This window comes from Mustela putorius, unplaced genomic scaffold (assembly GCF_011764305.1).
Source record: "Mustela putorius furo isolate JIRA1106 unplaced genomic scaffold, ASM1176430v1.1 tig00003859_pilon_pilon_pilon, whole genome shotgun sequence".
NCBI classification, from domain to species: domain Eukaryota; kingdom Metazoa; phylum Chordata; class Mammalia; order Carnivora; family Mustelidae; genus Mustela; species Mustela putorius.
This window is the reverse complement of record NW_025422011.1, coordinates 13,493,752-13,511,411: the sequence shown is the minus strand read 5'-3', so window position 1 is coordinate 13,511,411 and position 17,660 is coordinate 13,493,752. Positions and strand designations below refer to the sequence as shown.

The following is a 17,660-nucleotide window of genomic DNA, read 5'->3' as shown; positions in this document are numbered from 1 at the left end:
AATGAAATGATGTTGGTGTGGAATGGTTTTAAATGAAAATGTGAGGGAAGGAATTGGAGACACCAAATATTAGAAAATTCAAGGAGTTCTGATGCAGAAAAATAGAGTAGTAGTTGGCAGAGGAAATGAGATAGGAAATGTTTTTATTTTCTTAAAAGGAAGAGATATACTTGTGTTTATTTAAAAAAAAAAAAAAGGAAGACGTAAGAGTATGTTTATATACTTTAGAATGCATCCATTAGAAAGGGAAAGTTAATATGAGAGAGAAATGGAAGAATTGCTAGAGTGACATCCTATAGGATGAGGTCTGGGAGCAAGTACAGATATTGGGTTAGTATAGGTGTTTAGATAGTTCACCTAGAGGCTCCTGGGTGGCTCAGTCAGTTAAGTGGCTGCCTTTGACTCAGATCATGATCCCAGGGTCCTGGGATCGAGCCCCACATCGGGCTCCCTGCTCATTGGAGAGCCTGCTTCTCCCTCTCCCTGTGCCTGTGCTCTGCCTACTTGTGCTGTCTATTTCTTTGTCAAATAAATTAAAAAATCTTTAAATAAATAAATAGTTCACCTGTGGGACACCTGGCTGGCTCAGTTAGTAGAGCATCTGACTCTTGATCTCAGTCATGAGTTCAAGCCCCACATTAGAAGCCCCATGTAGAACTTGCTTTAAAAGAAAAAAAAAAAGTTTCATAAATAGTTCAACTATGGTAATTTAGGAGGAGAGGGTATTTATGTTGGTAAAGATGCTGATAGGTAAATGTAGTGATAGATGTCTCTGCTAGTTGTTTCTGTTTTCTCAGTGAAAGGTTATAAGCTAAGAATAAAGATGGGTAGGGATATTAAGGGTTTGTATATAAAGAGACAGTATGAAAAATCATCAAGAAGGGTGAGACTGTGTGTAGTGGGATTGCCAGGCAGTCTTAAGGGCCTATTGAAATTTGAGGTCATGATTTTACGCTGAGACCAGTCCACTGGGATGGGGCCATTTCTCCTACCACTTTTAGCTGTACTGAGGCAAATGTGGAGTGGACAGAGAGTTTAATTTAGCCAGAATAGTTTTGCTGAGCAGGTAAGATAAAGCAAGAGAAGAGCAAGGAAGGAGATACAAGAATTGATCATGGATAAAGGTGGTTAAATAGTTGAAAGAATATCAAAGGGCGTGAGTGAAGTGGTAGGCAATGGTTTGGAGATCTCAGTGTAATCAAATGATTCCCTATGGGCTCTGGGTGGAGATAGGAAGTGGCAGTTGTGGGTGTGAATGGAGATCACATAGGGATAACAGTTATTGATAATGGCAAGGTCTAAGGTATGATCGTGAGAGGGAGCACCACAGTAGGATGGAAATAAGATCATTGAAGGAGAGGTGGTCAAGAAACTGAAAGGCCAGGATGTTTGAAAGAGAGTTAATGGCCCAGTGTTGGCTAGATGACAACAACAATGATGGGTAGTAGGAGACATAATCTAATAACTTCTTTACATCAGTACGTAAAAGAAATCAGAGTAATGTAGAACTGAATTCTTTTTCGTGAAAGTCCGTGACCTCTTTCAGTAGTATCTCCGTCAGACACTGAATGCACATTCTTAGTATTTTCCAACTGCGACTCTTAGGTCTGTGCTGGTCATTGCTCTCCTTGCATTCCTAGTCTCTGTATGTTCTACTCTTAGTTGAGTATTCATGGTGAAGAGAATCAAACTCAGTGTTATTAGGTGAAAAGCGTCAGAAAAGAAAAATTTTTGACAGCCTTCAGGGTAATAGTAATGGAATTTTTAACTTGAAAATTACTTGTGAATAGACTTCACAGTCTTTATAGTCACATGCAAATTATATGCTAATATAACTTTAGCTAGGCAAACTATTTTACACAATTAGTCGAGACATTTAATATTGTGCCTACTCCCCTACAAGTATATCTCACTATTTGTCATAAATTCATACTTGAAATATATGTGTAAATAGAATTTTGGTAATACAAATCATACTTTCTCAATGATTTACATAATAATATCAAAAATACTTCATCTTCACTTTAAATTAATCCTAATTGGGTGTGATAACAGTTTTTCTTCTTAAGTATTTCTATCAAGTAGTAATATCAATATTAAAATGCACCAGAAGTTCTTATTTTCAAAAGCCCAGCAATTAATCATTTTAATGAGAGAAATCAGTCTTAAAAAGAAAAATCATTCTTGAACTATGTAATTTTAAGTCAGAAAGGACAAGAGAGATTATTAGTGCAACTCTGTCACCTGAGAAAATTTTGAGCCCCAGACCAGAAAAGTTAAGTACTTTGCCTCATTATCACGTTTAGCTCTAGTTGCTGATACAGATAGACCAGGAGCCCAGGTCTTGAGTGTACTTCCCACTGTGTTATGCTGGTATCGTTTATATACTGTAAACCTACATTATTTCCATCTTGAATTGTCTTTATATGTCATGTACCAAGTTAATACAAGTGAGGCCTATTGTGAAGGTTTCATCGGTGGGACTAAAAGAAAAATCTCTTCCTAAAACTATACACCTGGATGCTTTGTGTTAAATGGAGTCATGTCCAAACCTCATCACAGCCACATTAGTGTATTTGAACCCACAGACTTCATTGAATCTGGATCTCACTCTGAGGCTTAGAAAACTTTTTAGGTGCCTGTCGCTTAATTGTCGTACAGCTTTGAACGAATCACTTAAATCTCCAAAAGGGTCTTAATTTTCCCTACCATGAAATAGAGCTAATGACTACCTCACGAGGCTGTTGTAATGATCAAATGTGACAGAGATGCAAAACATTTCCTGAGTATTTACTGTGTTAGACAGTTTGCCAGTAGATAAAATCAAGTAATTTTGTTACAAAAAATACCCGAGTTTATTATTTACAAGAAAACATTTCCCTTATCAACTAGTTATTTCATATATATGTATTTTTGCTTTTGTAGTTTATATTTTCACAAATAAAATCTCATCTTTTGTTACTCAAGCTTGATTTCTTTTCTAGATATACTGCATCTATATCTACATCTAGATATACTATAGCAAATTTTAAAATCTTTTTTTTTTTAAGATTTATTTATTTATTTGAGAGAGAAAGAGGACGAGCGTAGAGAGGAGCAAAGAGAGGGGGACAAGCAGACTCTGCACTGGGCATGGAGCCCAACATGGGGTTGGATCTCTTGACCCCTGAGATCATGACCTGTGCCATAATCAAGAGTCCAAAGCCCAATGGACTAAGTCACCCAGGTACCTCTTTGTTTTTTAAAACCTTCTTAATGAGGATGACAAAATCACTTTTCACAAAAAAACCAAAATGCCATTTGTCAATAGAAATTGAAGTTAACTGTTGTATATGTCTGTCAGACGTCCTGCTTAAAATTGGGTAGGGGAGATACTGATAGGTACAAAAGTCTCATTTCTTTCTGTCAGTTTTTTAAAAATGTTGAACTTGGTCATCAGAATATAAATTTAGGGGTGCCTGGGTAGTTCAGTCAGTTAAGCATCTGACTCTTGATCTCAGCTCAAATCTTGATCTCAGGGTCATGAGTCCAAGCGTGCACTGGCTTTCACGTTGGTTGTGGAGCCTACTTAAAAAAAAATAATAATAATAATAAAATATATGTATAGCTTTACATTTCATGTCATTGGACAACTCTTACCCGTATTTAATATTAATATAAAGAAATTTACTATCAGAAGATATGGTAATATCTTCTGATAGTAAATGGAACAATTTTTTTGACCAAAAACAATTTTAAATGATATTTTAAAGGCAAAAATTAAAGTTCTAATAATTGTTTTTATATTCTTCGTACTGTTGTAGTTTTAAAGACAAATTGTGGAATCACAAATTCTTCTTCTTTTTTTTTTTTTTTTACTATAAAAGTTGTTGAAAATTAAGAAAATCAAAGTAAAATAGTATACAGGATTTGAAATGTGCTGCTTTAGGACATGTTTTAAATACTTTGATAACCTAACCTTTGTTAATTGCTTGGAAACATTAATAAGGAAGACAGCGTCATATTTGTAACTAGAGTTTCTTCTGCCACCCCCTGATTTATAAGTTACTATACTGCTGAACAGCTACAAAAAAAAGACAACAGCCTCAAAATTAAAGGAGTTTAATTTTTTAAAAATTTTAGATAACAATAGAAGATTTTTTTTCAGTAAAAAGAGATTTTTATATGTATTGCTTGCGGGAGGTGTATCTCATAGAGATTAACAATACTTAGTAATAGTTTAATATCAATACTATATAAACTAGTTCAGTTTTAAATGCTGTAATTCCGTGTATGATAAATGAATATTATCAATTTATATACCTAAATATATTGATTTTTTCCCATTTAATTTTGTTATCAAAGTGTTTATTGTCCTAGTTAGTTTGGGGAGGTTTATTATTTATAAAGTTCTAAACATTGCTGGTGATTGAATTTTTTTATGTCAGTGTTAAATAAAGAAAGTGATGAAGGTGTTTTGACTGTATGTCTTTATTTTTGTTCCCATAACAAACCTCTCTACCACCTTTGAAGAGAGCCTTAGCTCTACTATAGTTACTTTAACAGACTGGGAGAATAAAAAAGAAATAACCGATTGTTCTGGTTGAGTAGTAGCAACAAAAAACTAAGAATTAATTTGTGCAGGTGTTGTCTAGAAATGTACCTCAGACAGCAAATTTACTACCAAGCACTTAAGGCAAATTTTATTATTGAACAATTTGGGGAAGAAGGAAGAATGCTTAAGAAACGTTGTTATATGTGAAATAATGTCTTAAGTAGATTGGCTGTTGGTGGATTAGAATGAACTGGTTATATTCTTGATCCACCCTCCTTTAACCAATATTGACATTTGTCAAATGGTTGCCTGAAATTCACTTCATAATCTGGGGCCTTGGAGCAGATTTACCCCTTGTGCACATCTAATTGGCCCGGATAGGAATTGAACATGCTGCCTTCAAACAGCAGCACTGTCTTCTGAAAGTTGAGCTAGCCGGAACAAATATGTTACTTATCTATTCATATGTATTTTTGTATTTATATATATTTATATATTCATATACTTATGAAAGAGTCACATCAGTACCATTATGGAATATCATTTTTTATGGACACATTCCTTCACTCACTAAACTGGAAAAATGTGTCCATATAATCCATTCTCTCATTGAAAATGGAGAAATAACTATATGTGAAATAACCATACTGGCAAAGCCTCCAATTGGAGTCATATTTATTTTGCACATAACAGTATTCCTTTCTCTTTGTTTTCTATTTTGTTTTTGTTAGGTGCTTTGGGGCTAGCTCTGGCTGTTCAATAAAATATTTACAGAAAAGGACAACAGGCCGAGTAGCCTACCACTGATTTTGCACACTAAGTAGTCAGCTGCTTTCCCTACTTGTTAGGTTCTTCAATGTTGCATGTGTGCTTCAAATTATATTTCATTTTTCTTTAGGACACTGATTCTGCATATGTGATTGCCTTACTTAGGATCACACGAAGCAAACACTTCTGTATGTTTAAGGACACCCACCGCTTTTACAGCACTTGTCACTTAAATGTCTGTAAAACAGCTACGCTCCAGAACTCCATTATCATGACAATGTTCAGCCATAGCACGCATGTTGTGCATTATCAAGAATATTAAATTCAGTCAGTGTTAAACCAGATGTTCTTCACAGTTACTAATTTTTTTTTTTGAGGTGTCTCATAACATTTGTAAAAACATTTTTAAGTAAGCTCTCCACCTAACGTGAGGCTTGAACTCATGACCCCAAGATCACAAGTCTCATGCTGTACCAACTGAGCCTGGCAGTCTCCCCATTTTTGTAAAATATTTTAAAATACGAACATTATTACTAATATTCATGTGAGAGATAATTTATCTTCTTGAATTCATACATTTACTTTATTATTTTTGTTTTAAAAACAAAGTGGAAATTATACTCGCTTGTCTTCATAGGCCTTAAAAGATCAAATTTTTAATTACTATTATTTTAGCATTTTGTTCTAAGAAAATTAAGACTTTCCTGGAAAATGAGCTTAGGTGATCGAGATATTGATTCAGGTGTACTTGGCATAGCACTTCATTAACTATGTGGTAATTATCTATGATTACTCCTGAAAAGCTATAGTGGCTTCATCTTTTAGGTTGCTTCATTAAATCATTAATTTTCTTGGAGGTAACTAAGCTTGACATAATTAAGCCATCTCAGTCTCCACAGATTTTTATCTTCCCATTATGTCAAGAACACTGAGCCAGTTAACATAAGGCATTTTAACTTACTCCCAGGGTCTATTGACTGTATATTTTTAAATTATTTTTACTATTTTGGTTCATTTTATATTATATTTAAGTAATTTCATGAATTTTAATTATTTCCTTAATGTTTTGGGTTAGATTTTGAATTTCCCTTGTAATTAGCCCATTTATGTGTTTGAACCACTTCTTACCAACAGTTCTTTGACTGGTGGCTACAGGAAGCTGCTTCAATTTATCCAGAACGTCATATATGAGGAAGGATTTGATGGATCCAATCCCCAGGTATTGAGTACCTTCAAAACCTTTTGTAATCATTTGTTTAATGTTGCTTTTAAACTCTTTAGAGGTAAACCCAGAAGGTTTTAGAATAATCAACAGAGAGCAAGCTGTTTCCAAGCACAGAAGATGTCCATAAGTAGTGCACAGGCAGCCTTAGTTTGATTGTTAATGTGTATTTAAAGTTTTAGCTAAGTTCTCAGTGTATGCACAAAAGATGTATACATACATTGTCAACGTAAATTATCTGAAGTACATATTTGTAGCACCTGGAATTAATCAATAACCACATGTTAAAATTACTCCTAAATCTGCAGGACTTGTACTTTCTTATCTAAATTTTTTATATTTGTCATTTAGTCCTTAACTGAATTCCCTTATGAGTAAAACTTAGTTAAGATTTTATTTCTTATAACATCATGCTTTGAGTTGTCTGATTGAATAAAAAGTGATTTTGTTTGCTATTTTAAAATATTTTATAACTTAATTATTTCTCTGTAGCTCTATTTTTAAAAATGGAAGTTTTTAAATTCCCTCTGTTAAAGATTCCAAATTCCTACTATTAAAGATGTTCCAGTTAGTTTAACTTAAACAAAATGAGAGAAATTTTATTTCTAGATATCATGTCTTTCAGAAATCTTTCTCAGTGATTTTAATTGCTATAGCTGCCAAAGATTTTCAGTTCATTATTATTATTTTAGCAGAAGTATTTCCAGAGCACCATTATTTTTACTGAAGAAAGCAAGGAATCTAGAAGTCTTTTGTTTTTGCATTATCAACTGTATTTTCTCCTAATCCATAAATTTTAAGTATTCCTATAAACTTTACTGCTATATTTAATTTTTTTTCCACAGCAAGGTAATTTTTAAATTTGTTTTTATCATCAGGTTTTTTAAAAATTATTTTTATTAACATATAGTGTATTATTTGCCCCAGGGGTACAATTCTGTCAATCATCAGGCCTAGAAATTTCACAGCACTCACCATAGCTGATCATCAGTTTAATAGCAAGTTGAAAATACTTATGTGTTTGGTGAAGCATACACATTTATTTGTAGATAACTCTTCATGTATGTTACAGTTTTGTGGGCTCAGTTTTTATTACAATTTTATTTTGCTCATTGTTGCTCCATTTTTGGTTCTAGCTAAATTTATGGGCACTGTGTCATCCCTTTAGTAGCATTGCCCGTCTGGAGAGGTAAATTGGTCCCTGACAGACACCTCTCTCCACTGGCTGTGGTTGCTATGGAAACAGGCATGTCATAACAGTTCCTATGATACAGTGTGCAGAGCTGGTGTTCTTGCAGAATGATGATACATCTTCTAAGAGCAAGAAATTTTATAAAGTGCAAAAAAGCAAAGCCAATAGCAAAAAGATATATACATACTTGCATATATATGTATATACACATGTGTACACACATCTGCACACATCCATCCAAAGAACCCTTGATCAGTAAGCTATTATTAGAATGGAATGAAATGTTTATTTTCCTAGTCATTTATCTGAGTATGAAAAACAACACAATTTTCAATAAATGGTATTTTATTTCATGAAAGTTGATAAACAACAAATTGAACTGGTTTGTCTCTTTGAACCAGAGGTTCTACAACTATTGACTTTCATAAAGATTAAACAGGGATGTAGATATTTATATGGTGAATACCAAGAATGGTGAAAAAATTTATAACATGCAAAAGCATAAATTTTATGTTGTTTTTATGTTAATAAATTTCCATATTGTTATATTATGGAATGTATCATTTGCCAAATTACCTTATCTATACATCTGTCTCAGAAACTTTAGATGAGTTCAAGAAGCCACAAAAATGCATCTGTGAAACACTACTTCAAAAATTATTATTCCTGAGTCAAAATAATGTTCTGAGACTGAAATAAATCCTCCTTTAAAAAAAAAAAAAAGTTTTTTCATTTATTCATTCGGGAAAGCGAAAGAGAGAGCACAAGCATGGGGAGTGACAGACAGAGAAGGAGAAGCCTTTACTCCCTGCTGAGCTGGGAGCCTGATGTGGGGCTCAATCTCAGGACCCTGGGATCATGACCTGAGCTGAAGGCAGACGCTTAACCAACTGAGCCACCCAGGTGCCCCAAATTCTTCTTTTTAAAAGGAAATTTTTTTCTTATTTCCTCTATCACTACATTTCCAAATAAACTTATATTTTCAAATAACCTAATTTAGTTTACTTGAAGTAGGCTATTAGGAACTGACTATTATATACTATTACATGATTACCTTGGTAGTAAGTAAAGTAATGTAGCTCATCTGTAAGGATATTTGGAATGGAGACATTTACAAATCGCTGCCATAATTTCATTTAAGTTATGAATATAACTAAATATCTAAGAGATAGTAATGAAAATTGATTTTCCTTAGAATACCAGATTAAATATTTTGCATGTTCTCATAGGAATAAATTTAAGTATTTATTGTTCAGCTTAACACAAAAGTTTATTTTTTAAATTATGTTATGCCCTACGATGTGCCCCCATTATTATATGTCATAGCAAAGGAATTATAACAAAAACGACTCAGGAAATTTGTAATTCAGCCTTTTTTTTTTTTTGCAATTACTGTCATTTTTAAAAAAAATATAAATGTATTCCCTATGTTGAAGTATTATGCTCAATTATACTCTGGTGTGCTGAGTACCTACCCCACTTAAATATCTCATTATTTATTCTTTGGCTTAATATTTTCATTATTTTTCAGATATATCAATGTATCTGTCAAAGTTGCTAAACCTCCATAGTTCTCCTGCTTCTGCACCTAACAGCATTTTTGTTATAAAGTTTTAGCAGATGCTCTTTGATACAATAGTTGGTAATAGTGACTGGGTTAAAATATACAGCTGACCCTCAGTTTCTGAAATGTTGTCAGGGAAAACGATATAATGTTGCTCTCCTGCCTTCAGATTTTGTTCTAATACCTAGATTTTGAGGAAAGGTTTCTCTTTCCCTTTTTCCAGATTGCTCTTTCTGTTGAGAATCTAATTAAGATACATGAGAAAACAAGTTTAGGAATGACAAAATAAAATGTAATCTTGCCATTTTACTTAAATTATGAGTTCCGAAGTAATACAATGTAAGGGATAACCTGTCAGTTCACAGATATTTTACATGAATTCATCCAAAACTTATTTAAACTTCTAACACAAGCCCTGGTAAAATATTATTATTTAATTTCATTCAAGTAATGCAGAAATTAAAAAAGAAAACAATTTTTTTAATTAAAATATTTTATTTATTTATTTGATAGAGAGAGATCACAAGTAGGCAGAGAGGCAGGCAGAGAGAGAGGGAAGAAGCAGGCTCCCTGCTGAGCAGAGAGCCTGATGCGGGGCTCGATCCCAGGACCCTGAGATCATGACCTGAGCCAAAGGCAGAGGCTTTAACCCACTGAGCCACCCAGGCGCCCCAAAAAAGAAAACAATTTTTATGGACTGCCGAGGATCATAACATATATCTTAAGGTGACTGCCTATCATAAACTTAATATGACCCGAAAAGAAAATTGGACTGGCTACTTTGATAGTATCATTGTGTTCCAGGTTCTTGCAGTCAGGAAGGTTTTTTTTAATGTGCTTAAACTAAATTCCTTTTTCTGTAATCTCATTTTAATAACTGTATCCAACCCATTGTGTCCCTTTATAGATTTGAAAAATTGTATAGGCTCATAGAACAATGTTCTATTCTGTCCTTTTTATTGTAGAGATGAGAAAATGAATGCCTATGTAGTGTATGGGTCTTGCCTAGAACTGCATCTTCTTAATTACACAGTCTAGACACTGAATATCTGTCTTACCCATTTTACTAATTATTGTCCCTTTTTGTTTTTCCTCTTCTAACATTTTCCCTACTTTCCTTTATTGATAAATTCTCAAAAATAACACAAATTCAACTTTCATCTGTAATATCAGGGAGCTAGAGGGTGGTTAATAAATTATATTAGTTAAATAAATTTTATTAGTTTTATTATAGCAATAACATGTGATATATTGTAGGATCTGGCTTCAGCAGAAACCACACTCAAAAGTGGCACATGTTCCAAATTTCTGCTTTGAGAGAGAAAACTTAACTTTACCAATGAGAATTGTAATAATAATTTTTAAATTACTTCCATGCACCAGGTTTTGCTATTGTCTCCTCCTTTGCCCAGAAATTTTGCCGGATTGCTAAGGAAAGCATTTATAAAATATTTGTTCAGTTAGAATAACACATACAGTAAAGTCTGTTAGAAATACATCTCTGGAAAACACTTATTGATAATCATCCTAGGTTTTATTTAATGGTTTTTAAATGTTCTTTTTTCCAGGAAATATTAGTCACTATATCAGTAGTCTTGACTTCTAGATGTTCACTTGTTCAATTTTATGGAAAGCATTAAGTTTAAATTATTTGGTAAAAATAACCTCAAGAAGAATAAGTAAAGGCTTATATAGAGAGAGTGTAAAACCAAAACACACATTTTTAAACTTCTTTCAAAGTATCAGACATTGGACACACAGTAGCATTTTAAATGAGAAATATTGAACAAATTATAGTTTATTGAAAGGCTTGTAGAATTTTGTAATACTAAGAAAGGTTTGTAAGCCTTCTCGTATAGATGTTCTTTATTGCTAACTGATTTTTTATGTATTTTTTCAGACGCCTCAAACAATCCTTAGAGTAGTCACTGTTAAAATGTAGAAGATTGAGGCTTTTGATACTCTTCAAATTTTACAAAAGTAAGAAAAAAAGTCAATTGTGTTTTTGCAGTCTTGTAATAGTGAAGATTTCCTTTATCTTACCTTACACTAATTACACATTTTACCACCTCTACTGACTTTACCTCCCTAATCTTTTATAAATTTAAAAACTGGCAAAGAGAAGTGAAAGAGGTAGCCTACTGGTTAGCAAAACTTAATGTGTTTACCTCTCTCCCACTTTCCTTTAGAAAAAACAGAAAAACATTTTAAGAATAGGAATCCAGAATCTTGGTTCACCTTTGTGGGGAGATGACATTTGCTGTACAGAAAACTGTGACAACAGCCACAGCCTTACGAAGTTCCTGTATGTTCTCCGTGGTCTTCTACGAACTTCTCTTTCAGCCTGTATCATCACAATGCCAACACATCTTATCCAGGTATGAATCTTTCCCAAAGTTCTTTTCCCTAACTAGTGTGACATAAGGAAGAGTGATATATACATCCTTTATGAGTCTGAGTCTGATAAGTTATTTTCATTTGCCAGTTAAGTAAAACAGATTTCAGAAATGCTCAAAAAAAGTCTTTTACTTTAGATTGTTAAATTGTTGTGTATTTGTGGTTTTAATATACAGTGAGTATATGTAAGTCCATCATTAATAGTGTTATTTTTTTCTTTGATTTCTTGTAAACATGTAATATTATTGTGACATGAGGCTGATTTTTATTGGTATCTTCATTAATCATAAAGCTGATCTAAACATATGTCTTGAAGAAATATTTGTACACCTGTGTTCTTAGCATTATTTATAATAGCTAAAGTGTGGAAGCATTCTGAAAATCCATTAACAGATGAATGGATAAGCAAGATGTGGCCTATATTGCAATGAAATATTATTCAACCTTGAAAAGGAAGGAAATTCTGACATATGCAGCAACACTGATGAATCTTGAGGACATTATCCTAAGTGAAATAAGTCAGTCGCAAAAAGACAAATACTGTGATTCTATTTACATGAGGTACTTAAGGTATTAAAAAATCATAGAGCTGATGGTAGTATGGTGGTTGCCAGGACCTGGAGGGGAAGAGGACATGGCAAGTTATTATTTAATAGGTATAGAGTTTCAATTTTGCAAAATGAAAACTGGTCTAGAAATTGTTAGTGGTGATGGTAACACAACATGATGAATGTATTTAATTTCACTGAACTGTATACTTAAAAATGTTTAAAATGGTAAATTTTATGGTATATATCTTTTTCTACATTCCAAATTTTGAAGGAAAAAAAGGGAAGAAAAAAAGTTGATCTGAATAGGACAAGTCCCTTTCTTCCCTTGCTGTTACTGTGTATAAATCTTCTGAAGCTACACTTTCAGGAAAAGAGGTCAGTCCTCCCCAGACAGAAAAAGAGGCATCTTTACAAGATTTTCCTCAATGACTCAAAAAAGTCCTTTTCTTAAGAATGTTCAAGAGAGGGGTGGCTGGGTGGCTCAGTGGGTTAAAGCCTCTGCCTTCGGCTCAGGTCATGATCCCAGGGTCCTGGGATCGAGCCCCACATCAGGCTCTCTGCTCAGCAGGGAGCCTGCTTCCTCCTCTCTCTGACTGCCTCTCTGCCTACTTGTGATCTCTGTCTGTCAAATAAATAAATAAATAAAAATTTAAAAGGAAAAAAAAAAAAAGAAGAATGTCAAGAGGCTGGGGCACCTGGCTGGCTCAGTCAGAAGAGCATGCAACTCTTTGTTCCCAGGGTCATGAGTTCAAACCCCACACTGGGTGTAGAGATTACTTAAATTAACAAAACTTTAAAAAACTTTTATTTTATCTTTTTTTTATTTCATTTTTTTTCCCTGACAGAGAGAGTGGGGGAGGGGTGTGGAGGGTAGAGGCGCAGAGGAAGAGGGAGAGAGAATCCTAAGCAGGCTCCACACACAGCATAGAGTCTAATGCAGGGCTTAATCTCATGACCCTGAGACCATGACCTGAGCCAAAATCAACAGTTGGACATTCAACCCACTGAGGCACCCAGGTGCCCCCCTCAAAAAGTTTTTTTTTTAAAGAGTATTCAAGAGGCAAGTTTGGGACAATTTTCATCATTATTTTTATTGTACAGGTAATAGAGAAACTAGAATTATATCGTATATTTTTTCTTGGTATTATTTTGTAAATATTTCTATAATGTACAATATTAAAAATAATTTAAAAATTGGCTACAGTGAATGGAATGTGAAAGTCAAAATAAGCAAAATCCCTGAAATCATTTTTTCTAACTCACATACTGAAACACTGTGAGGGGAGGGGGGCGGAGGATGGGTGGTCAGGTGATGGACACTGGGGGAGTTTATGGGTTGTGATGTGCACTTTGTGTTGTATAAGACTGACGAATCACAGACCTGTACCCCGAAACAAATGATACATTCTATGTTAATAATAAAAAAATAATTATAAAAAAACCACTATGATTTGAAATGACACTTAGAGCAGAATAGTTTTGAGTTTTGTTTTCCTTTACTTCTCTGGGAAGTCATAGTAATAACAATGATAGCAGTTAACAAATATAAAACACCTAAAGTCAGGATCTAATGCTTCTTATAAAATTTTATGTAACTACTTTTATAATCTCCATTTTACATACAAGGAAACTGTGGTACAGAAAAATTAAGAAACTAGGTCAGTGTTCAGTACTTGAGAAACCATGCTTTGAACCCAGAAAATTGATTCCAGAACCACATACTAGAATATGTAACAGATTTTTATTCTGGAACTCGTTCAAAGCTAGTAAATCTCCTATTTTTTTTATCTTAGAGCTAGAAATGACATGGAGCTCATCTGTGCTAGGCTCCCGCCTTTGGACAAGTAAAGCATTATCCCTGTTTTGCAACTGAGGTCTGAACCGAAATGACATGTTCAAGCAAATCACAGAAACAAAGACTGTACTTGGCGAGATTTCATGGTTCTCTGCAAACCCTACATTTAACTACATTAACAGAAATATGAGATATAAGTGAAATTTGGAGTTCTCTAAGGAGATAAAGAAATACCATTTTAAGGTGTTGTATCTAAACATGCTATATGAGGGTTAAAGCTGAGTCTTTATTTAAGGACTATATGAAGCTTGTGAAACGTGAATCCTTGAGCTTTCCTTCAATATACAGGAAAAGGTTCACATTTTCCTTTAAGAAAAAGTCACTATTTTAAGTGACTGTTAAAACATTTTAAGATAGTCTGATGTAGCACCATATTCCTTCCAGCACAAGTGGAGAGAGAAGTGTAATTGACAGTATACCATACTTGAATACGTTGTCAGTGACTTGTGCTCTTGAGCTTTCTAAGGGTTACCATAGCAACTTTTTTCTCTTCAAGTTAGCAGCCTCTTTAATAATTACAGACACTACCCCCAACATGGGGCTCAAATTCACAACCCCAAATTGATATCAAGAGTTGGATGTTGTCCCAACTGAGCCAGCCAGGTGCCTTTTACATCAAGATTTCTTAAATCCAAATACTTCCCTCTCAACAAATTGGGGGAAAAGATCTGCATTTCTTTTTCTTTTTTTTTAAGATTTTATTTATTTATTTGACAGAAAGAGAGAGAGATCACAAGTAGGCAGAGAGGCAGGCAGAGGGGAAGCAGGCCCCCTACTGAGCAGAGAGCCCAGGACCCTGAGATCATGACCTGAGCCTAAGGCAGAGGCTTAACCCACTGATCCACCCAGGCACCCAAAATCTGCATTTCTTACAAATTTATCTATTGAAGCTGTGTTTTCCTACTTTATTCATTCATTTATTCTTTACTGTTTTTGAGTAACTAGTAATGCTATAGCCCACTTTATATTAGTGGAAGTTTTAAAATGAATGAGATACTGGTTCCTTTCAGGGACTTTACCTTCTAATGGGGAGGTAAACATTAAGAACTTGTGTTACAAACTGAAAATGAAGTTAAGGAAACATTTGCATTCATAATAGTACAAAAAGGAATAAAATACTTAGGAATAATTTAGCAAGGATAATGTAAAACTTATACTCTGAAAACTACAAAACATAGTTGAAAAAAATTTTTAATGATCTAAATGAATGGAAAACTTCCCAGGTTCATGGATCAGAAGGTTCAAAATTATTATGATGATCGTCTCTAAACTCATCTACAGATCCAATGCAGTCCTTATCGGAATTCCAGCTGAATTTTTTTGGAGAAATTTGCAAGCTGATTCTAAAATGGCTATGCAATTTCAGAGGACTTAGAATAACCAAAATAAACCTAAAAAGGAATAAGTAAGAGGGCTCATATTTCTCAATTGCAAAATTTACTAGAAACAATGGTAAAAGGCAGTGTAGTGCTATCATAAAATAGGTATATAAGTCAACAGAATAGAATTGAGAGTTCAGAACTAAATCCATATGGTCAGCTGATTTCAACAAGGGTGTCAAGACCATTTAACAAGAAAAGAATCATCTTTTTCAATGAATGGGATGGGACAACTAGATGGCCACATGAGCCAAACAGTGAAGTTACACACAGTACACACAGTACAGCAGGTACAAAAATTAATTCAAATTAATCAAGGACCTAAATGTAAGTGCCAAAAATATAAAACTCTTAGGAAAAAACTTAGGGAAAAATCTTAATAACCTTAGATTTGGCAAAGAATTCTTGGATATGGCACCAAAAGCACAAACAATGAAAAAAGAAAATAGACAAAGGGGACTTCATCGAACTTAGAAACTTTATTCTTTAAAGTAGCTTCCATGCCCAGTGTGGGGCTTGAACTCAGCCCTGAGATGAGTCCCAGGCTCTACCAGTTGAGCCAGTGATGCATCTCAAAATTAAAAACTTTTATGTTCAAAGAACACCATCAAGAAGTCATTATGATACATGAAAGTATTTACAAATCATATATCTGAATCAGAGATTTGTATCTCTAACACATAAAGAATGCTTTCAACTCAATACTAAAAGGACAATTCAATAAAAAATGGGAATGGAATTTGAATATACAATTTTGAAAGAAGGTAGATGAATGACCAGTTAGCACATGAAAGATGCCCAACATTATGAATCATCAAAAATACAAATCAAAATTACAATGAGATTCTATTTCACACTCTCTAGGATTGGTAGAATAATAAGTAACAACAGTAAGTGTTGGTAAGGTGAAGAAATTGAAACCCCCATACTCTGCTGGTGGGGATGTAAAAGGGTACAGCTGCTTTGGAAACAGTCTTGCACTTTTCAGTGATTCAGCATAGAGTTATCATATGGCCCAGCAATTCCACTCATTAGTATATCCCCAAGAGAAACGAGACCATGTGTCCGTATAGAAACTTGTGCATGAATGTTTTATAGCACTATTATTCATTAGAACCAAAAGATGGAAACAGCCTGAATCTCCATTAACTGACACCTGGATAAACAAATGTGCTTTATCCATACAATGAAATATTATTTGGCCATAAAAAGGAATGAAGTACTAATATTTGCTGCATAATAGATGAACCTTAAAATAAGATTATGCCAAATAAAAGAAGCCATCACAAAAGAACATATATATATGATTTCATTAATGTGAAGGTCCTGAATAAGGAAATCTAAAGAGCCAAAAATTAGTGTTACCTAGAGCCTGGAATGTAGGGACACAGAGACCTTGAGTATGTGAAGGGGTGATTTGTAAAAAGATTGAAAGTTTGGGGGTTTTTTTTAAGGTGAAGAAAATGTGGTAAAATTGCCTTGGGTGGGGCGCCTGGGTAGCTCAGTCATTAAGTGTCTGCCTTTAGCCCAGGTCATGATCCCAGGGTTCTGGGATTGAGCCCCACATTGGGCTCCCTGCTTGGTGGGAAGCCTGCTTCTCTCTCTCCCACTCCTTCTGCTTGTGTTCCCTCTCTCGCTGTGTCTCTCTCTGTCAAATAAATAAATAAAATCTTTGAAAAAAAAACAATGCCTTGAGTGACGGTTGCACATAACTGTGAATACTAAAAAAACCACTGACTTGTACACTTTAAATGCGTGAATTGTTATTTCAGTGAAGCTGCTGATTTAAAAAAAAAAAAAAGGATAAGTTACAAAATAGTTGGTAAATCTGATAGCAGAGTTATGAGGATACCAGAGCAGAACTTTAGTCCAGTGATTCTCAAACTTTTTTATGTCAGAACCTCTTTACACTCTTAAGAACAATGGACAATCTCAATAATTTTATTCATTTGGGTTGTATCTATTGATACTTACCATGTTAGAAACTGAAGCAGAAGTTTTAAAATTTTTATGAATTCAGTTAAAATAATAATAAAATGATTAAACAATTATAAATAATAATGATTTTCCAAAACAAAACAAAAAATTTTAGCAAGAAGAATAACGTTGTTTTTACATTTTTCCTTAGTAGAAAACAGCAGGTTCTAATACTGGATTCCTTATTCAATCCATTGTGATATATTATTTTGATTGAAAAA

At 33.9% G+C, this 17,660-nt stretch overlaps 1 protein-coding gene across 2 annotated transcripts in view; it reads left to right on the top strand.

Moving 5' to 3' along the window:
• The window catches only part of ELP4 (elongator acetyltransferase complex subunit 4), a 241,508-nt gene that overhangs the window by 83,106 nt on the left and 140,742 nt on the right, over positions 1 to 17,660 (top strand). For both annotated transcript variants that reach the window (XM_004755915.3, XM_004755916.3), the window contains exons 6-7: positions 6,437 to 6,521; positions 11,470 to 11,658. In XM_004755915.3, coding sequence (XP_004755972.1) covers positions 6,437 to 6,521; positions 11,470 to 11,658 — 274 coding nt within the window. The remainder of the gene's footprint in view (positions 1 to 6,436; positions 6,522 to 11,469; positions 11,659 to 17,660) is intronic.